Source organism: Lissotriton vulgaris, chromosome 9 (assembly GCF_964263255.1).
Source record: "Lissotriton vulgaris chromosome 9, aLisVul1.2, whole genome shotgun sequence".
Lineage (NCBI taxonomy): Eukaryota > Metazoa > Chordata > Amphibia > Caudata > Salamandridae > Lissotriton > Lissotriton vulgaris.
In genome coordinates, this window is record NC_141697.1 from 571,277,146 (window position 1) to 571,300,480 (window position 23,335).

At 43.5% G+C, this 23,335-nt stretch overlaps 1 protein-coding gene across 1 annotated transcript in view; it reads right to left on the minus strand.

Annotated features, from left to right (window-relative positions):
- Positions 1-23,335, minus strand: part of LOC147691849 (uncharacterized) — a 323,118-nt gene that overhangs the window by 178,903 nt on the left and 120,880 nt on the right. Inside the window, exon 10 of the mRNA XM_086938124.1 lies at positions 22,921-23,079. Within this exon, the coding sequence (XP_086794250.1) occupies positions 22,921-23,079 (159 nt within the window). The remainder of the gene's footprint in view (positions 1-22,920; positions 23,080-23,335) is intronic.

Genomic DNA, 23,335 nt, shown 5'->3' on the forward strand with positions numbered 1-23,335 from the left:
GTTCCAGGAGCAGTTAAGGGATCCAGGGAAAAAGCCAGCAACAAGGATCAGGCTAGGAATCCAAGGAACAGGCCAGGAACAAGGAGCAGGCTGCGAAGCACACAGGAATAATTGGGAGAAAAATAACAAACAGGAACTAGGAATAATTGGAATCAAGTTGGGAGAGAAGAGGCTAACGACAAGACTGCCAAAGCATTGCAAAGCAGGAATTTTGAGTTCCTTTTACACCCCAGATCTCAAAAAATGACATCAGGGAAGATGGAGCAATAATGGATTGGGAAAACCTAATAAAGGTTTATGGGCAGCTGCCATTTGGATTGAGGATTCTAGGAAGAAAGTTGAGTCTGATATTTGAAACCCCAGAAGAGTCTCCTAGCCACTAGGACCCGAGGAAAAGAGCGTCGAAGGAAGGGTTTATAACGGAGGACTGTCTGCCAAAATGTAAGTGCCTGAAAGGAACATAGCAGTCTGCTGGCACTCCCTGCACCTCTCCTGCCCCCTCGCACAGCACTCCCAGCCCAACCACAAGAGCCATGATAACCAGCATCGGCAAGGCATTAGCGCAACGGCTTCTCCATGAAGTCTAGATAAGTCAAGCCCACGTTTGAATTTTGAAATCTCAGGCAGCTCTAGTTGAGTGGATTTTCATTGGTTCTCATTGTGGGCTGTTGCACGGTAGACACCAAGGGTCCAATTGCGATGTCGGACAGACCGGAGTCTGTCCAACATCGCTCTGGAAATGGAACCGAACGACCTCCTGTCGTCGGTTCTAGTCCAGCTATTAGGATGCAACCATGAGAGCATGCATTCCGAACGGAATGCATGCTCTCATAGCAAAGAGCGGGGGTGCAGTTCATCCCTGCACACCGTGTTAGGCACCTCAAGGTGTCTGCCACCAGATGCAGGGATCACCAGACCGGCCTATAGTGCCCCCTAGGCCGCTGTTTGACGGCTTGGCACCCATGGGGGCCTTACTGGGGGGCCCCAAAGACAGTTTCCCAATGCCTTTCTATGTCGGAAAGGCCAGTACAGAAAGGCAGTGGGGAACTGCCATCGTAATCCCTCAGCTGTAAAGAGCTGGCTGTGGGATTACCACAGGCCTTCCGAATGGCGGACAGGCTCTCCGAGCCCCTTGTGAGCCATTCGGAACTCCTGTTTGTAATAATTTCCAACCAACTCCATCAAAATGGGTTGGTCGGAAATTATTACAAACAGGAGATTACGATGCGGTAAGTATGGCTCCGACCGAGAGTAGGATCCATTCCTTACTGCATCGTAATCGGGCCCCAAGTCGCTACATAGGGGTTTGCAGGGAGAAGCTGTCCAGATATGGCAAAGTCTCAGTTACAAGGCAACACCTGGAAAAGCGGTGCATGAAAGATAGATCAGCTTGTTGCTGAGCAGATGTTTTGGTGCGAATGACCGAGCTTTATCAAAAATACTCGGAGAATTGCACTGGCTTTCTGTAGCAAAACGTTTATGGGTTAAGACCTTATGTAGGTACATAATGCTCTCTATGCTTCAAGTCCACTTGACATCAAAGAAATGTTTAAATGGTATGTGCCCCCTAAATCTCCGCTCAGCACACCAAAATTGGGTAAGGGTTCCCAGAAGAAGAAATGGGGAGGTAGAGCCATCTCAGTTGCTGCGGCAGGGCTTTGAAACACCCTTCCGCAATATCGCACATCCCTAAAAATGCATCTTCCTTTTATGAAAGTCTTAAAAACTTGGATGTTCATTTTATAAATAGGCACAGTATTATATGGATGCTTACAGTTTGCTGCATGGTTTGCAATACTACAGTGCCTAGACACCTATGGGCCTTGGTGTGCTTTATAAATCTCGGTCATTCATTTATTCCATCATTCACTCTGTCATTCATTCATTCACTCAGTAATACATTCATTAATTCATTCATTCATTTGGTACCCACTAACAATTAATGCAGAAAACCTCAATTTTTATCTTAGGCTGAACCAGAATTTTACAAAGCAAAATGTTCCCTATCATATCTTTCATCAAACAGCATTTACAGGCCTCAATCATGCCATGCATGTCTTCTCATGGAAGGAAGAACATTTCTGGAACGTTGCCTTCCTTCAATGTCCCCCCCCCCCTCATGTGAAAAGGGGCATAGTATATACCCTCTTCAACAACATTCAGCATTCTTCAGAATATGGGGAAAAAGAATAATGTGTTTGCAGGTAAGGGAGGCAAAATAGTTCAGGAAACAATCTAAGATGAGATAAACATCGGTACTGTTCAGCTGTTATAGGTATTTAATGACTGAAGCAGGAAACCTTGAGTGAACAGAGAGAGCGGCCTGGAGAACAACTGCAAAGCATATTGGCCAAGACCTCAGGCAATGACACAAGTGGTCGGTGGCCAAGAAGAAGACAGCAGCACCTCACTCTATGGGACAGCTCGCCACCAATGAAGTATGGGCTGACTGGCCAACTGACCAGAGAGGGAGAGTGGCGGACCCTCAGCTACAATAGAACCTGCTACCTCTACACAACCAACTCCCAAGGGGGAATTTGGCTGTCGTAAGTAAGATAAGATTTACTTTATTTATGAAAAGACATAAGGATGCAAGTGATTATTTGCATCTGTTGCTTAGTTTCAGTTTTTAAAACTACAGTATTATATGAAACTGTGCCATATGTTTCTCAGACAAAACTTTGTTATTCGCTTCTAGCTGCCCGCTCTATCTGATATTTGTAGCGAATAGTCATGGTATTTGGTGCATGCGTACTGGGCAAGGAAATTATTATCACAGTCCTGTAGAAAAAGGATCCTCACATGTATTTTGGTAAGAGTGGTAAAAAGCTCTTCAAATGGGTGAGGTGGAGTAGAATGGGGTGGGAATTTTAAACCACACCACTACATTTTATTTTGGAGGTAAGGTGAAAGAGTTATTGTGTCATATTATTGTACTTAAAGTTAAATTGAAAAGGTCTTCTGGTGTAGTTCCTGCTGAAAATAAGGGTATTTCTACAGTGAGTTCTCAACTTACACAGATTCACATAAGCATTAATAAAACAGTTATCAAATTTAATTAGGGACATGAACAATTTTGGTGATGATTTATATAATAACAACTCATCATGACACATAGTAGTGCAAACATTATTTGTTACTGATAAGACTGAAAAGAATTCATGTTTTTGGTGCAGAATAGCAAAGTTTGGTTTTGGTGAAGAACACATTTAGTTCAAGATTGAGTAACACCTCTATTCTAGTACTTAAAAGGAGATATTGGAACTAGAGTTAGAAATATCACAAATGAAAGTGACCCAGATAAGACTACATTCTTAAGAGCAGATGGTGAAAAAGAAAATACATATAAAGTTGATTTACATGTTTTAGATACACAGCTCGAAATGGTAAACCAGATAGATGTTTCACAGATAAGCAGTCAGATTTCGGAATAAAGAACATTTTGAGAGGTAGAAGGGTTGCAAGGCCAGAAAGAAAAACCCAGAGACAAATAACTCAACCCTATTGGTACAGAGGTTTAACGCATATTTTGGTTTGGAGCATGACTCAATGCCTGATGCTCCAAACCAAAATGTGGGTTAAACCTCTGTATTGAGTAAATAAGACAATAAATAAAGAAATAAACTGCAACAAAAAGCCAAGGGTTACACTCAGAGGTGACAGAGACGTCCAATGACGTCATGTAATTTTTCAGACCGATATCAACCGCAGAGTGTACTTAATCTTTAATAAATATATATTTGAGAAATAAGATGTCACTATTTCATAAATAGAATGGAAATGTCCAAAATGAAGGGCAAAGATCAGCCAAACTGACAAATAAAAGATGACTGAACTGACAATTAATATGTGCAAAAATTACCAGACAGGGTACTTCAGGTAGAAAGTTTAACCAGCTCATTACACTGCAGTTGTCAAGCGTGCTAAATCTATAGCTGTTAGAAGAAACTAGCCACTAACTTTTTAAGCTTGCCGTTTGTAGTGCTAGAGGCACTTTTGTGGTCTGAGACCCTGTGATGACATTTGACTGCCATTATTTTGATTGACTTTGGTGTGTTATTTTATCCTAGCCTGAATGTACAATGTCCTGCACATGCCTTGTTTCTCTTAAGGGTTTATTTGTTGTAATCTTGCAGTCTTTCAGTGGGAGCTGTCACGGAGTAGAACAGCCTTGCCAAGAACAGAACATGTGGGATGTGCTTTTGAAAACATGAGAGAGAGAGAGAGAGGTGTGGAATGTACTTTTTGGTCTCGAAGTGCAGTGTTATGAGCAGTGGTGCACAAATGTGCTCTGTGTTGTGCATTGAGAGATGAAGTATGTGATGCTATAAGCAGTGGTGCACAAATGTGAGCATTTGTAGTAATATTAAGTTCTTACTATTGGCTTTGACATGGCCTCATGTCATCCTGAATTCTGACTGGCTTGAGCTTAATTTGCGTGCATAGCCACTCTTGCAAGTTGTTAGGGTTAATCACGTTCAAGGATTGTTTTTGTGAGAGATTGATTAATGTACCCTGGAAGTCTTTTGTGAGCTTCGACAAGATAAAGGCTGGAACATGCGAGACTGTAGAGGGAACGTGGGAACTCCTTCCTGCCTTGGAACACTTGTTTGGAAGCTGGCCAGTCCTAGTAAGTTTCCTGGTGCGGGGAGGACAGTTCTCAAACCTTCTAGTGTTATTTTGAGATTATAAAGCTGAGGCTTGTTGACTGGGAAACCGGGATTTTGGAATCCGAATGGGGACGGGAACGCCTACTTCGGAACAGCGGAACCCTGGTTACTGAGCCTCTTATCCCCGGCTGTTAATCCCCCGGGTCAGGAGTGGGTTAAGATGCAGTGTTTGCACCAGCTGAAGTGTTGAGTTTTGATTATGGCCATTGTAATGTGTGGCCAGTGGCTTTGTTCATTTGAGGTGTTTGAGTTTTGATTATCTGCCATTGTGATGTGTGGCCGTGGATTTGATTATTTGAGGTGTTTGAGTTTTGATTATTGCCATTTTGATGTGTGGCCAGTGGCTTTGATCATTTGAGGTGTTTTCTTTAGTCATTCAGTGTAAATATCTTTCTGATCTCTTGCAGGACATCCCATTATAATTGCTTGAGTCTTATGTCATATTATTTGCTGCTTGTTTATTCATGGTATTATTCATGCATTTAACTGTTGCATTTACCAAGTGTGTTATTATTGCTTGCATATATATATGTGTGTGTGTGTGCATTTGAATTTGATTAATTTTGGCATCTGGGAACGCTTTTCTGTTAGAGAGCATTGTGTAAAATAAACCCCAAGCCATAGTTTAAAAAGAGAGTCTTTGCATTTTGTAAAATAAAATCCTTTTCTAAAGGTATTTGTTTTGTGTTTATGTCTCCTGCTTTGCTGTGTGTTTTAAGCCACCGTGTGGGAGATTCTGTATTAACTGAAAGGCGAAGCAGGACACAGTTTTACAAAAAATGCGGTGACCAGAACAATCAGTTTAATAAGCATTTTAAAAGTTGGTTAGGATCCACACTGGAAGAGCCACACAAGAGACTTGAGATTTAAATCTAATAAAAATGATGGCTTCAGAATTAAAAGGTAAACTGAATGACACCTTTTAAAGGTTTATGCAGGGGGAAACAAATTCGCTGGATAGTAAGCTAGGATCGTGCTTTTGTTCATGGCCTGTTTTGCTATACACTAACCCAGTGACTGAACCAGGCAATGCAGAGAATGGACCTGTGAATCATAGGACAGAATATGAGCCAGAAGCAGTCCATTTCAGCACAAATAAAACAAGTCAAGGTTTTCTTCTCCTAGAGACGGTCTGAATAAAGCTCATCCAAGTTGTATGAAAATGTCCTAAGGTATAACTTTTTATGGTGTGAACAAAGAGGATCCCTGGTTGATGGACTTCTCATGGGAGGGAATCTCACTACCTGAGCCTCATTCACTGTAAACTCTGTCATAATGGATCGGAAGAGCTATCCACCTGTGTCAGGCCTTTAGGATAGGGTTGCTACTGCACAGCTAAGGTAAGAGGCTCTGGGCTGGTTGCACATGAACATGTGTGCATACAGTGTGCACACATGTGCAGGCTGAGCATGTGAGACTATCATCTAGCTAAGCCCGGTATCTGCACATAGGTAGTCTGTTGCAGAAGGTAACCTTCAGGGGTTGGTGCTGACCTGGCGTAGGTGATTACAGTGTGAGTAGGTAAGTCTGTAGTGATTGCTGAAAAGTGTTTGTACTTATACAATATGGGCGAAATCTGCACCAAACTACAGTTTTACTACTGTGAGGACTACCATTAGGCCTACCATCATGTATATATTTGTAAATTCATGTGTAGAATTGGGTATTGTATGTTATAAAGTATTTTTTTTTTTATAAGTAAAAACATTGACTGAACAATGATTTATTTGGTGTTGGTTGTTTGTTGCATAATTGTAGAGTATGGTCAAGAGATAAACCAGGATATTTATTTCACAGTAGATTGAAGGTTGCAGACATATTATTTGTGAAAGACCCATATCCTTCGCAACTAATAACCCACTTTCTTACAGTTGCAGGTATCCACTAGCGATACTCTGTTTGAAGAGGGGCTTCACAAAAGCTGGTCTGATCGCCTAAAAGAGCAAGTGCTTGCTGTATAAAATATGGAACATCTTCTAATGTCCTCAAAGTGTAATGCTCCTTGCGTTCTTTGGTATGTGTTGAGAGGGAAAGAAATATGTAAGGACAATGGGCTCATCCAGATGAAAGTCTGATGGATCCTTTGGAAAAACTTTGAATTTGCTTGTAAAGAGTAAAACAAATCTGATGGATACTCTAACTGCAGATTCCTCACCGTGTGAATTTCCCTGGAACTTGACATCATTTTATTTGATGACCCATTCCATGCCCTCGGTCACAGAGCGTGGCTCACAAACTGAAGTTATTGACTGTGTGCTTGACCTATCTTGAAACCTAATCACTTCTGAAAAGTCAACTCCATGGAATGGAAAGGACGACCAGAGAGGAATCAGAGGTTATATAATTATCCAAAATAAAGAACGTTTTGAAGGTAAGTTTTTTTTAATGAAGAACACTTCTAACCACAGATTCTCTCACCTTGTACAGACCGCCTCTAGGGAGTGGGTGTGTGGAGTCTACTTTACACTACAAAGTCTTGCAGCATTGAGCGGCAAAATGACCCTCCATGGGACCTAAAAATTGATACTGTAGTGGCTGGTGCACAAATGGACAGATGTCCATGTGACAGCTTGGCAGATGTCCGAAAACAGGAACACCCTGAGCCAGTGCTAATGTAGAAGCTTTAATCCTAGTGGAATGAGCCTGGATGCTATTAGGAGAATCTTTTATGTCCAAGACATAACACTGCTTAATGGAAAGGACAATCTATTGTGATAATTGACAACTGCTTTTCCTTACTTTGCACCAGTGAATCCACCAAAGGGCTGGTCGTCCCCTCGGTACTCCTTAGTCCAATCAATATAGAACCAAAGGGACCACTTAGAATTCGATTGGTGTAGCCTCTCCTCCTTAGAGGGAAATAACGGAGAAATTATTACAGGAAGCATGGTGGATTGCTCCACTTGAATGGGTGATACCACTTTCGGAATGAAGAATGCAAGACTTCTAAGTGCCTACTTGTCAGGGTTCTTCATACAGTGTATGGAGGCTGGACTGATGATACTTGCAGATCGCAGACAAGACTTGCGAAATACACATCAAAAAGGTACACTGTCTTCTCACTACAGTGAGATGCACAGTCTTCCGAATTAGAAGTTTCAGAGTTCAACTGCTTGAAAGGATCACATTTCAAAAAATGTCATAAGTTAATTAAGGTCACACTGTAGCACGTGGCAAATGTGTGAAAGCCCTTTTAAAAAATACATCACAAAGGGTAATTTGAATAATGAGGGCTGAGCACGCGAAAGGAAAAAGGCCAAAAGGGCCAACAAGTGATCTTTAACAGTACAAACAGCAAAGCCATGCCAGACCAAAGACAACATGAACAAAATGGCATCAGACAGCAGACAGCTTAGCCTATAGATGGTCAATCTCCATTAGAAAGGATGGTGTTGCTGGTGTTCTGAGGAACCAGGTCAAATGCAGAAGGTAAGGTAAACTCTTGTGAGGGTGTATAGTGAAAGGATCAAGATTATTTTCTGTTAAATATATACAGACTCTTTTCAAATTCAAAGAGAGCATCTTGGTAGTTGAAGACACTCTAGCTGCCAATAGGATAACACAACAGTCAGGGGCTATGTTTAGAATTTTAAGTCTTTAGCAGTCTCACACTCAGGTGGAGTGCTCAAGGATTGTAGTGCAGAACCCGACCATGATCGTTGGTTAGCAAGTACTGATCCACCCTGAATTGCATTGAGGCATCCAGCAGGAGATCCCATAAGACTATGTACCAGATCTTCTAGACTCAAGCTCGGGCTAGTAGGATCAGCTTACATGGATCCATTTTAGCTTTTGGAGGACTTTTGTAATGAGACGGTCCAAATGAAAGGCATATGCACAGATCCTAGACCATGGAATTAAAAGAGTTTCTCATTGATTCCTTGGATATCACCAACTGCTTGGGAGAAGTGGGCAATTTGGCATTATATGAAGTAGCAAACAGGCCGGAAGGAGGTGGTTTTAAAGATTAGTTGCAATTGATTCAGGCAAAACTCCCAATTGTGGCAGTCCCAAATGGGCTTGTTCAATGCATCCACCACTGCATTTTGTAGGTTGGGACATGCTGCACTGTCAGCTCTTTGTTGAAGTGCAAAACCCAATGCCAGACTTCGAGATTCCTGTGACCTAATCTGTGATTTTGTTCCACCATGCCTCTTTATGTAATTAAACGTTGCCATGTTGTCTGTTCTTACAAGTACTCACTGATTGGCAATCGTTGTTAGACAAGTTTTCACAGAATCTCACTGCTTTTAACAACAAGACATTGATATGAAGATGAACTAATTACTTACCTTCAGAATCGCTCTTTCTTTTTTTCTGGTGGAGACTCTTTCTAGCCATAGATTCCTCAACTTGGAATATTCCCCAAGTGTCAGACTGGATCCAGAAAATCTTGAGCAGTATCTCTGCTCTGCATTGCTCGCATCAGAAATAACGTGCATTGTGCCTGTGAAGGCCCCACCCTAGCATGTCGACAATCAGTTTTTGTGCTATTTCCATGTCAAAAACACAGAGCCACAACTGAATGATGTATGACCAGTGTACAGAATCTAACAGGATCTTTAGGGTGAAGTGCCCATTTTGCAAAAAGGGGAGGATTGGTGAGGAATTTGTGGTTAGATACAGTCTCTACCACAAAAAGCATTACCAAAAGTGAGTAACTTGTTCTTCTGATAGAGACTTCTAACCGCAGATTCCTCACCTTAGAATAGATACCCAAGCAATGCTTCCCCGGAGGTGGGATGAGAACTGGCTCAAACCATAAAATCCTGGAGGTCCGAACAGGCAAAATGCCAGTCTCAACAGATCAGACTGTGCAAGTTATAGTGCCTCGTGAGCGTGTAGAGTGACACCCATGTAGTGGCCTGGCAGATGTCCAGGTCAGGTACTCAGCGTTCTAATGCTGTGGTAGAGGTCTTATTATTATAATTTAAAAAAAAAATGTATTTATCCATTTATAGAGCGCCTGGTTACACCAACGGTGTGTCCCCGCGCTGAGACTCAGAACAAGGTACTAAGGAGAAAGAAGACGTCAGCTGTTACACCTGTCAATCGAACGTATGCTAATCTTTCCTAATCGTTCTTTTTATCAAACAGCCACCTCTTTAGCTGTTTGCGGAATCTACTTTCACACGTCTCTGTTCTCATATTCATTGGAAGGATGTTCCAGGTCTTGGCTGCTAGGCATCTAAAAGAATGACCCCCATCCTGGCTCTGTAAATTCTTGGTATAGTGACCATAGATTTGTCTATAGATCTTAGATTTCGTCCAGGGGTATAATGGGTTAGTAATGGTTGCAAGTATTTTGGGCTTCTTAGTGTCAAAATGCGGTGGCAGTAGCACATTGCCTTGAAAAGCACTCTTTTTTCTATTGGTAGCCAGTGCAGTCCTAACAGTGCTTTCTTCATACTGTTTTTTTGGTAGTCTAAGCACCAACCGGGCAGCCGCGTTTTGAACTCTCTGTAATTTTGTTAGTCCTTTCTTTGTGGCCCCCAGGTACAGCCTGTTACCATAGTCCAGTTGGGAGGTAATTACGGCATGTACTATAGTTTTGCTGGCTACGGGTGGGAGGAGATCAATGATCTTTTTCAGGTTTTTTATGGCTCCATAGCATTTGCTGCCATTTGTCCCCAATCTGCCTGCTTCCTCAGTTATTTTGTAGCTAGTAGAAGGGCAGATTCTGTTGGGTGGGCCCTTCTGAAACCTGACTGAGAGGGGTGTAACAGGTTGTTTGAGTTAATGTGTTCTGTCAGTTGTTTATTAATGTTTTTTTCAGTGATTTTTAGCTATGAAAGGAAGTAGTGAGATTGGCCGTAGGTTCTCTAGCACGGTACTAGCAATTGATGGTTTCTTTTTCAGTGGTTTAACAATGGCCTGTTTCCATTTGGCGGGGACCAAACCTTGTTGGAAGGAGCAGGAAATAATTTTTTTAATATGTGGCATAATCACGGTTGCTCCCTCCATTATTATTCCTGGTAGGGCTGGGTCCCGGGGTGAACCTGATTTTTATGCCCTTAGCTGTAGCTGTCAATTCTGTTAGTTCTGGTATACAGAATTCACCTAGAGTGGTCCATGTGGTGTTTATGTGCTTGAGATACATTTGGCTAGTTCCTTGTCTAGCTTCTGCTGGGAAGGAATCGTATATCTTTTTAACCTTCTCTGAGAAAAAGCTGCTATCTTATTGCAGCTCTCTGCAGATGCTTTAGTGTCATCATTATCTATTGGTGTTTTTAGAGATTTTAGGATAGAAAACATTTCTCTCTGGGCATTGTTAGCTTTCTTTATACTGTCTGTGTAGAAGGTGCATCTGGATTGCTTAATCAGTGAGTGATAGTCTTTTAATTCTTCCCTGTAGATCTTTTAGGCCTGGCTACTGTATTGCTTCCTCCATTGACGTTCAAGTTTCTTACATTTTGCTTTAGCTTTTTTCTCATCATCACTGAACCAAGGGACAGTTGCTTGTTGTCTCTTAGGTATCCTCGTGCTCCAAGGGGCTATCTCGTCTAGTGCCTCTGTGATCCACAAATACCACTCGTTATTTGCTCTGTCAGCTTCCTCATCTAATGTGGGGGGGTTCTTTATTAGAGCCTGCTGGAAGGTGGTGGAATTGAAGTTATTCCATTTCCTGGTGGTAATCGCCTTTGTGAGCGTGATTTTTTCCTAGGAAGCGGTGTTTTAAAGGGCACTAGGTGGTGGTCCGACCATGGTATGGGCCATGGTGACTCCACCTCTAATTCTATTATATTAGTAAAAATCGGGTCTAGAATATGGCCCTTTTAATGTGTTGAGATTTCTACTTTTTGTACCAGTTTAGTATTAGAAGATCTTTGCAAGTGCATCCATCTCCTGATTCAGTTTATTGTCGAAGTGTATATTCAGGTCTCCCAGTACTAGAAATGTTTTATATCTTAGGGCGGGGGATACTATCTTCTCCTCCAGACTCGCTATGAATTTTGTAGCTGGGCCTGGTGGTCTATATATCAGAAATCCAGTTATTGAGGTGTCTTTTGCGACTTATCCAGGGTGAAATGGGACTTCAAGCCCTCAGGTGGCTGCTTCTTAGTTAGTGCGTAGCAGATCTTGAAGCAAAGTGCAATCCATCACAAGATGGTTCTTTTCTGCACAGCCTTGCCTTTTGTTCGCTCTTATGAAACCAATAAAGAATTGATCATCCACCCGGTGGTGGTCTTTGGTAAAATCAATGTAAACAGACAGAGATCTTTTCGGATCCAAACAGTGGAGTCGCTTCTCTTCCTTAGAAAGATGAGGTGGAGCAAAACATTTCAGCAACATTATGTTTTAGCCAACATGGAATGGAGTTACCACCTTTGGTAAGAAGGAGTCGCGAGTCTGAAGAGCCAGTTTGTCCAGGGAGAAGCTGGTGTACGGAGGATTAACTGAAAGAGCTTGAAACTCACTGCCCTTCCTGGCTGATGCAATAGCCACTAAGAAGACCATCTCAAGAGTCAGAAATCTCAGAGAGCAGCTATGTTGGGGCTTGAATGGGCCTCCCATAAGAAACATCAGGCACAACCTCTTTCCCACTGGGGCATGATAAAAGGGAGAGGGGAAAACAAACGTTGCAAGCACAATAGGAAAAAGTGGGGGCTGATCTAGCAACCGCAAAAAAATCAGAGATGACACAAAGATAACCTTTAGGTTGAAGACTTTGTTATTGTTTTAACAACAAACAAGATGCATCGACAGTTTAAACCCATCCTGGGGTTGGCAATCATCTGGGTGCTTAGCAGAGTATCGAATAGAAACAAAACAAACTGTCCCACAACCCTCTCCCACCCCCACCCTGTCCTCCTCCCTCCCGTCTCCTCCCCGTATAAGCTGCCTATACCTAAGAATGTAAGTCAGGTTTAGTGCGTTTTTGCGCAAGGCGGTGACCTATGTGGTACGTCTGGGTTGAGCACGGGAAGGCGCAATAGCCGCAGATATCTAGGGCAGGATAGCTCGCGAATTTCGGAGCATAATAAGGAGATAAAAGGTTGCCATGCTTCAGCAAAAACAGCCCTATCCCCTTGATGCGAAAAGGAGATGCGCTCCATCCCCAGCACATACCATAGTCGATGGAGCCATCCCTGGAAAGAAGGTGTCCTAACTGTTCCCCGCAAGGAAAGCATGTTCTGTAATGCCGACCCCAGGGCTATGCCCAGTTGTTTACCTTTACAGAACTTGAGAGGGTAAGTAAGCCTATCAGAGACTCCAAGGACTACATATTCCGGAAAGCGTAATAGTGTAGTGTCAAAATGACGGTCTATCTCATCTAATACCTGTGTCCAATAGGATGTGAGATTAGGGCACTCCCGTAGGAGGTGCAGTATGTGCCATCCGCTACACAGCCCCTCCAGCAAGGTCGGAGAGCGGTCTGGGTCGCTTTTATGCAGTCGAGACGGTATTAGATACCAGTACATCAAAGATAACCTTTAATGGTGCCCAAGGCAAAGTCTTGCTGGACTAATAACTGCACAAACAACAACACCTCTGACAAGGAAGCAGAAAGCGGACCTGCATAATGTGAAGAACTCCAAGCCACAAATTTGTCCCAACGGCAGGCATATACAGTTTTTGTTGAGGGAATGCCTGTCTGCCAAGAAGACATCATAAATCTCGGGAAGAAGATCAAAGGCGCTCAACTGTCATCGCTCAATCTTCAAGCATGAAGGTGGAGTGTGCAAAGAATTGGGTGCAGAACCTTGACAAGCTGTTGCAATAGGAGGCCCTCCCAAAGGCGAACCCTGGTGGGAGGACAGATGCCCATGCTTAGAAGTTTGTGTTCCTAAACTTTCCCTGCCCAGTCTGGAGCCACAAAGCTGACTTGGGCCTGGTCGGTCATGATCTTCTTGAGAATGCAGGAATGAGCGGTATCAGCAGAAACACATATAGGAGTCCTGGGGTCCATTCTGAGTGGAATGGTCTCTGTGCGAGAGACGCTTTCGATATTCAAATGCGCAGAAGCTGTAACATTATGCATTCTGGACAGAAGCAAATAGATCGAGACACTATTCTCCCAATTCTCTGAATAGACCTAGAGGTACCTCTAGATGTAGACTCCATTTGTGATGTGCAAGGCATAGATGGCGGAGTTTGGGCCTGATTTAATTATTGGAGTAGTCACCATTGGCCTAGTGAGTACTTTGCTTCCATCAGGCCGAGACTACTAAAATTATAAATGACCGCCTAGCAGGCAGTAATTTATAAAGGTAATAGCAGGAGCTGCCGGCACAGTGTTTCCTGTGCATTTACTGTTAGTTACAGGCATGCAAAGGATGCAGACCTGTAACAAACATAAATCTTTTTTTTCCAAAAAGAAAAATCCGAAATGGGGTTTTCTTTTCATAAAGAAAACAAAAATTCCCCTCACCTTGAGAGGTTCACCCATGGCAGGGGAGCATTAAAGTAATAAACAGTAAACAATTATTACATGTCCGCCCATCCAAATTGATTGGGAAGGCATGTAGTCATTGGTCCAACGGCCCTTGCTCCCAAGGGCCATTGGAGGAGGTTAATTATGACGGAGACAGAGTAGTCTCCGCCGTGATTAATCCGAAGGCCCATCTGCATTTAAAGGCGCGGCTGCACTGTATTCTTGGTGATGAGAGTACTCCGTTGAAGTTGCGACTGAGTATCCTTACTGCCTGAATTAAATCAGGCCCTTTGTCTACCCTGGTATTTAGAAATCCAGCTAGGTACAGTACAACGACCAGGAAGATGTCCTGGCACTCCAATCAAGTCCAGATGCAAAGGGCCTCCTGGCACAGAATCCACAATTCCACTCCACCCTGCTTGATGCAATACCACAAGGAGTTGGTGTTTTCGTTGAACACCTGTACCAGCCTTCCCTTGATGGATGGGAGGAAGGCCTCAGTGCCAAGTGGATCACCAGCAGCTCCAGTAGATTGATATGGCCGGATTCCACCAGAGACCAGAGTCCTCTGATCTCCACCTCACCCAAGTGGCCAGTCCCAACCCAGAAGTGATGCATTAGTCACCAATGTCATCTCTCGGTGGAGAAGGCAGAGGGGTCTGCCGCTGATCCAATTGCAGTTCTTTTGTAGCCTCCCCCTAAATATGGACCATTTCAGAGAGATTCCTCTGGTGTTGTGCCCACTGCAACTTCGGATCCCACCGCAGAGCCCACATATGCCATTGAGCGTGGTTCATCAGCAGGATACAGGAGGCCATTAGACTCAGCAGCCTCAGAGCCAATCACGCCGAAATCCAGGACTAAGGATGAAACATGGGATCATAGCTCGAATGTCCTGGACTCTCCGGTCCGGAGGATAGGCGCGGAACTGAACCATGCCCAGAATAACTTTGAAGAAAGGGAGTGTCTAAGAAGAAGTCAGGTGTGACTTCAGGATGTTGATAGTGAACCCCAGCAAGCGCAGAAGGTTCACAGTAGTCAGGAGATGAGTGACGACTGACTGGGGCGACCCCACGTTCAACAGCCAGCAGTCAAGGTAGGATAATACTGAGACTCCTGTCTTCAGCACGTGTGCTGCAGCCATCACTTTCATGAACATCTGTGAGGCACTGGTGAGGTCAAAGGGGAGCACAGCAAACTAGAAATGCTTGTGGCCTACCATGCACTGCAGGCAACACCTGTGTGTCTACAGAACAGGAAGGTTCTAAAAGAGCATCCTAAGGAAAATAAAACCTTTTCTCCCCCCAAATGACTTCAAGTCCGTGGTGAAATCTCTGGTGATCTCCAAGTTGGACTATGGAAGTGCAGCCATCTGTGGAATCCCGAGATCGAAGATGGCTTCACTCAGGGCCTCTCTTGATTCGGCTGCTAGACTCATCACTGGCTCAAAAAGATACCACCATATTACACCGGAGCTGAAATCCCTAAATTGCCTCCCTTATGAAGCAAGGATACAACAAAAAATTTCTTGCATGACTCAAAAAGCCTTAAATTACAACACGTCACTATACCTCGCACAAAAATGTACACTATCTGGTGGCTCCAGATCCTCCAGAAGCGCCAGCACCATTCAGCTGAAACCTCCGACATTCCAAAAAAAGGAAAGCATTGCTTTCTCAGGTATTGCCCCAAGAATCTGGAACTCCCTTCCACTGGAAATTATTATGATCTCCTCAAGTGTTTATTTAAAAAAGGAAGTTAAAGTGCTACTGAGGAACACATTTTTGCCTTAGAATCCCCATGCCTCATACGCACTCAAAGACTCGTTCCCTCTCTGTTTTTACCTGTACTTTTATTGTATTTGATTGAGGTCCCCCACTTTATGACTTTGTAACATGCTTCATGTACTCTTGTTCCCTCTTTCTCCATGCCTGCTCTGACCTATTTTTTGTTTAGACTGTTTATGGTTATGTATGCCGTGCCATCATTGAGCTTCTCTCCCCTGACATTTCTGACCACCCTGTTGTTTGTTATATAGGTCATTTCTCTTTTTCGTTCATTGGTAAACCAATGGGTCTTGTTTGCTCTATATATAACGTTTTAAATAAATAAAGAATGTGGAAATATGCATCCTGAAGGTACAACACTACTATCCAGTCTCTGGGGGCCACGGCAGACGGAACCTGAGCTAAGAAGAGCCTCTCAAATTTGTCTTTCTGTATAAAGGCATTGAGGGGGCGGAGATCTAGTAATGGGTGGAGACCTCTGTTCTTTTTCTCAACCAGAAAGTAGCAGGAATAACAACCATGTCCTACTTTTGGCACCCTCTCGACGGCCAGCAGAATCTGCACTTCCTGATGGAGCAAAAAGAGATGGTCCTCCATTACCCATTCTGCAGACGGTGGCAAGGTATGCGGGGTTTCCAGAAATGGAAGGGCATAATCCCACTGCACGATTTGGAGCACCCACCTGTGGGAAATGGAAGTAGGAGCTCCACAGTGCTGAGCACTGGGTGAAGCACCTTTGAAAAGATGTTGGTCAATGACCTTCTCTGCTCTGCGCATTACCATGGAGAAAAGCGATCCTTCCTTTGTGGCAGGGCCCAGAGGAGAAATCAGGCCTAAGTCAGGTGAGGTGTCCAGACCACTGGGATCGCTTAACTAATCATACCAATTTTCATCCTCGTAGGATCATACTATGGGAGCCAAAGCCCTCATCATCATCACCCCCCTCTGGGAAAGTGGGGCAGCCCAAGAGTTGGCAATTTCAGGGTAGGTTGATGAGGTCTGGGTTGCTGACATTGAGTGGTATTGAAGCAGCACCGTCTCGGAGTCAGAGAGGACAATGGGGTCCTCCTCAAGTTGTGCCTGAATCTGCACCAAGGAAACTGGAACCGACACAGGTATCGGTGTGGGTGTCAGTCATCATCCAGAGGTCCTGGTTGTCATCGGGGATGAACCCGCCGGCAGGTCATCTTTCGGGTCCGTGGGGCCTTAAGACACGCCAGAGGGAGCCATTTGCCCAAAGATCGCTATAAGGCATCATAAGACTCCTTGGGTGGGGTTGTGGAAGCTCCAACTCAAGGGAACTCGGGGAAGCATGGAGGAGACCTGGCCTTCAGCTCTACGCATGTAAAATGGCAGCAGGGCATGGAAGCACGGTACTGACTAGGAGAGGTCGAAGAGCCCTTCAACCTCTTCTTGTACTACTTTGACTTACCCCACTTCGACAACAACTTGGAAAGGGATGACCATCACCCATGGGAGCTGCTCTTTGGCTTGACCCCAGGCACCACAGGCAAATCAAGTGTGAGTCAGAGACACACATCTGTTTGTGACATTCCTCCCACGATTTAAATCCCGTGGGTTTGTTGGGAGACATATCCCTTACACATTAAGAGCAGAAAGCTTAAACAATCGACAAAAGGGTTGAAAAAAGTGCCCTACATAGGCGCAGCAAACGTCACTTCCAACGCAGATGATGCCGAGTCAGAGCCGATCCATACCACCTATCAGCGTGCAGAGGTACTGTTAAAAAATTTTTGGATGTAGTTTGACTCCTGGGAAATATTCTAAGATGAGGAATCTGTGGTTAGAAATCTCTATCAGAAGTCTTGTTTCTTTCACACAAAGGCTAGTGGCAGAAATATTCTGGAGGTGGGCTCTGCAAATATGGAGGGACACATCTGAAATGATGATTTTTCAAGTATATATCCTGACCTGATGCTTGCTGGGTCAGTCGACCAAGCAGTGGCTGGTTTGTTTTAAAAGTCAAAGAAGCAACATCATCCACATGATGTGTCACCTGCTGCCACAGAAGATGCAGTTCTTCTTGGAGAGTGTGCCGGCAGAGACTGCACTTAGGGTTAAAAGGAATGTATGATGACATAAATCCCTGCATAGACCTATACCTGCGAACTGAAAGCTGTATGCGTTTACTGAGTTCTTTTGCCAAAAACATGAGCTTATTACCACTTTCCTGTGATGGATGAGCTTTGCTGCTGAGCATGGTGAGGCAGGGTCCTAGGAATATGATCTGCTAATGCTTTAGTGTTGACTTTCCCTATTTAGGGTCAGACCCAACCCGTATAGCAGTTGTATGAAGGAGTTCATTACATTGTTCATGCATTCGAGGAATGAGCCTTTGATGGGCCAGTCATCCAGGTAGGAAAACACTGTTATTCCTTACCACCACGTGTAGTTGTCCCTGGGTCCATATATTTAGTGTAGACTGTGGGGGCCTAACGAAAACCAAAATGCAGCGCCTTGAATTAAAAATGCTGACAAGCTAACATAACATGTGTATTTGTAAAGCGCAAGATTACCCGTAGGTGTCTTGGCGCTGAATAACAGATGTTTAATGTTACCCAACTCAATGGTACTCATTTTATCGACCTCGGATGAATGAAAGGCTGAGTGGACCTGCCGGGATTTGAACCTACGACCATGAGGTCGAACACAGGCCCCTGCAGTGGCTGTTTTAGTCCACTGAGCCACCAGACCCGGCTGACCACAAATAGGAGGAAATTCCTGTGCTTTGATTTGGAATATGAAGGCAAGCACCCTGGAGGGTGAGGGTCACTAGGAACTTTCTCTTATTAATAGGCTGCAGCATATAGGGAAGATAAACCATTCTGAAGGACTGTTTCATTATAAATGTGTTGAGTGATCTTAGGTCTAGAATATGCATCATTCTCCTGATGTATTTTGCATCAGAAAGAACAAAGTATAAAATCCCTTATTCGACTGGGAGTTGGGGGTGATCTCTATTTAAATTTTCTGAAGACGTTTTGGTATTTAGACCTGCAAGATGTAGATAGTACTTCTTTTTTGGTGGTGTTAGAGGAGGCTTGAAAATGAATTTTAAGATGCTGCCATGCCGAATAACATCCAGCCACCCAGTGGTCTGATGTTATAACGTCCCAGGCTGGAAAATATCCCGTATTTTCCCTCCCACCAGCTTGGTTGTTAAGAGGGTTGGGCAGCCTGAAAAGGGTCATCTGTTGCCCTTTGGTTTGCCCGATGAAGGACAATTGCTTGACATATCTGCATTCTTGCCTTTGGGAGCCATGCTGGTAAAACATGGTTCACTGAAATATCCTGACTGGCGATAGGGTTGAAAAGTCCTAAAGATTGAGTACTAACACTGTCTATAAAATTGTTTTCTCGATTGGAAGCTCTTCTCACATTGCAACAAGCCAAGTAAAGAGGCTGTGCCCATGTCTGCTTTGATTGCCTGCAGTCCTTCATCTACACAATTTCCAAAAAGTTGCTTGCTATTGAATGGAATGTATAGTACTTTTGGATGTATTTCTGGGCATAAAGAAGTGCTTTTTTATCATCCGCACCAGGGCAACACTGCCCCTGTTCACATCTGGAGGAAACCATTGGCTGGGGCATCAAAAGAGGAGTCTATCAAAGCAGAAGAGACATGTTCTCCTTTTCGGAGCAAGGTTTTGGCTTGTTCTTTGCAACATACCTGTGGTTTAGCCTAAAAGTTTTAAAACTGTGCTATAATTGCCTATCATGACATGCCAGAATGGTTCTACCATTAAACAGTTTGACTGCCATACATGCAAAGGCAAGTATGGCAATCCTGTTTGTCTGGAGGAACCAAGGGCGATGATGGATTCCTGGTTCTCTCTCAGTGGCTTCTAAAATTACTGATTTTGTTTGAAACTGGTTGAGAAGGAAAGCTGGAGCAGAATCTACTGGTTTATACTGTTATCCAGTTTGGCAAGGAAGGCCTTGTCTGTGTGCGGATCTTCATTTGGGACAAAGGATCCATCCACAGATGATCAAGTAATAGGATGGCCCTCTTTGTCTTTTGCAAAATGTCTTTAAAATCAAAAAGGAGTGATGTTTTCCCACAAATTTGTTAAATGCCCTGCTGATGTCAGTGTGGAAGCTATAAGGAACTTTGGGGGGACAATGGGGGGAGGTGGTGAATCTTACGGCTGAGGCTCAGTGCTGGCTCATTACCCATAAAATAATCATCAAATATGGGCACTGCTTTACCCGGAATGACTCTGTCTTGAACATCTTGTCATCATTATTATAATCTTCTCTTTGACCATGGTCTAAAACATCAGAATCAGTGTGAGGTTGCAGAAGAATTAGACACGGACGTGGCTGAAGTGGTATGTTTTGTAAATGTGAGCATGGCTGCTGGGAAGAGGAAGTGAGTCACAGATGCTCTCCATTATGTACTCCAAAGACTCTAGGTAGTCAGCTGGTACCTCAAGCTTACAAGGCTGAGGGAAGACGGGCTGACCATCATATGTGCTCCTACATCTGTTACTCCTCAGAGTCACTTGGAATAAGATAAATGCCCAGGTCAAGAGGATCCAAAGCTTGATCCCCATGCTCTTTGCCGATGTGACATGTCAGAACCTATAACAGATTCCTCATAGCCCCAGTCCAGTTTGTTAATGTCAACAGCCTTAAGGCCAGATGGAGGCTACTCTAAGATTTGAGGTGGCAGCACTAATGTTATGGTGATGAAACAGCTATTCTACATGAAAAATAATCTGGAAACTAGAGGACCACGAGGAACCACTGGAACAATAACCATTGACGAAGGTGCCGTTAATGATAGATCAGTCAGTGGAAGAATCATCGACAATGAAGTTGTGGATGGAGAAAGAGTGTTGATGTGGTCATCCAGGCTGGTGATGATGTATTTGTCAATAGAGTTGAAGCAGTTGTTAACGCAGATGAAGTAGATTCATTGACGAAGTCATCACTAGTGTCCCTTTTGCGGGGACTCTTGACCTTGAAGGCATTGTAAATGCTTCTGGCGGGTAAACACTGGCCTTGTGCTCTTTTGAAGAAGATGTTTTGTTTGCTGTAGTCAATGAGGAATCATCAGTAGCGATGTTGACAATTGAATTGATATTTTCAATGAGTACGGATGAAGAGAAATAGGTGCAGTGTATAAGGCCATGTAACTCCTACTGTTTCCAAGAGCTTTCTACCTCACCAGGAGTCTGCACCTTTAAGAAAGGTTCACAAGGTTTCACAGTAGGGATAGTTAATGCTCGGATCAGCATCAACACTTATTTTTTAGTCTTGCCGAGGAGCACTTGTAGCAGAACCACACTCAGTGATAGTTCACTGAGAATGCATACGGTTTGTGCCTGCCCATCAATCAGAGTCTTTTGTCTAAAGGTCTGACAGATTTTGCAGCCCCTTGACATGCGGCCAAAGCAATGAAAACATAGCAGACGTTTCTTACGGGGGTCATCATGGAAGATCTTGCTGGTCTCACAAGACTCACAGGGTATAAATAAAATTCCAGCCTGAAAAGGAATGTAAGCCATCTGAACAGAGTTCCAAGGACTCCCCCAGCCAAATACAAAAGAGAGGCCTGAAGTACTGCTTATGTTTGTTATCTGAGTTTGTGAGCATATACCGCTATGTTAACACTGACTACTGAAGATTCCCAGCCTAATAACCATGAATATTCAAGAATGTGAGTGTGTGAGAGATCTAATACTAGAGAACCTGCATTTCTCAGACCACATCTCACTGGTCCTTTAGTCTTTATACTGGCTGCCTGTGGCTCGTCTTATCATGTACAAAGCTATGCACATGGCACACGCAGCCATCCATGGACCTGGCCATTCTGCATTAATCCTACACAATGTACCTACGGCCAAACTAGGCCACTGTTCCCTAAAGTGGTCCAACTTCTGACCATTCGTTCCTTCAGAAAATCTCTCACTGGCTGGACCTCTTTGTCTGTGCAGATGAGCAAACTCTGAAACACTACTCCTGCAAGAGTAAGAATATTTCACAACCACCTTGATATTCCAAAAGCTTGCCATTTAAAATCACTTGATCTCACAACATGGACTACATCAAAGAAAAGGGAATGCCCATGTGTGCAGGACATACCTATTATCAAGCTTTTTGACATCGGCACATGGTACATTTTGCCGCTACATGTTTGGATCTTATCTTAGAACCTTGTATACTACACTCAACTACAACCAACACTTCCCACAAATGCTAAAAACAACATCCAATCACACAAAAAGTGCTTTGGAGCAATGACAAAGATAAAAATTACAATATAAATGGCTCAAACTTGTGTGTCGATCCACAATATATCACAAGAAATTACAAGACAGGGTGAGACCATTAGATACTTGCAAGGTACATTTTCTGGGCATACTGTCAAACAAAAATGAAAGACAAACATGAAGGCAAGTTCATTGTATTAGCTCTGGTACTATGAATACATAAAGGATCTCATTAGGAATGGCACGGTAAATGTTTGATATTTATCGTACCGGATATAATCTGACTGCGGAGTCGAAATTTATTGGATGTGATAAACTCCAACCAATCCTGAATTTTGGGAGAAATACGTGCAGACTTTGGTGCTTACCGTAAAAAAATCCACATGTTCCAAAAAATACCTGTCATTCTTCCTGATAAATATCAGCTGATTTCACCTACTGATATTTGTCTCAAAAATCATAATTGCAATATGTGCGTTACAGCAATTACAGCACATATCGCAATTAACTGCGCCGCAAGTAATGAGTACCATAAAGGCAACCACATGCGAGAAATGGCTCAGAGAACTGATGCACAATGAAAGCGAGGTTACTGGAAGCAAAGGTTGTGGGTTAGGGACCACACCTATTATTGATGTACTGAATATTTTTTTTATTTAGTACTCACTTCACAAAACTGTGGAGGATGAAGCAAGGTGTAGAACATGCATGGTGTGTGTACCTAGAGATGGCAGGACTGGTCAAAAATGGGTGTGCCTGAGCTTCATATCAATATTCACCTACCAATAAATATTTTGACACCTCTTCTTGTCTCTCCACCTATTTACACTCCCTTTTCACTATCTCACCTCCAGTTTTCCCTTGTATATCTCTAGGCTGGGCAGGCGTTCCTTGTAGGACTTGACCTCAGCCTGCAACTTGTCTACACGGCCAGCCTTTTCACGCAAGGCATCCATCTCGTCCCGATACACTCTGACCAGGCGGGCATCGCTCAGCAGCTGGCGGTTCTGTAGAAATAGTGGGGAACAGAGCAGATTACAGACAGTCAGATAAGGGTTTATCCGTTTGCATTCAGAATCATCTACAAATAGATATATCAATGTTAGAAATACAAACGCTGAACCACATGTTGGCTGAGTTTGACCTGCTATACACGCTTATAAGAGACTCGAATGGTAGGACCTATTGACTCTCTCTCCAACTACCCAGATGAAGTGGCCTTGGTTTGGTTGGGCAGCAACCACTAACAATTCTTAAGTCACC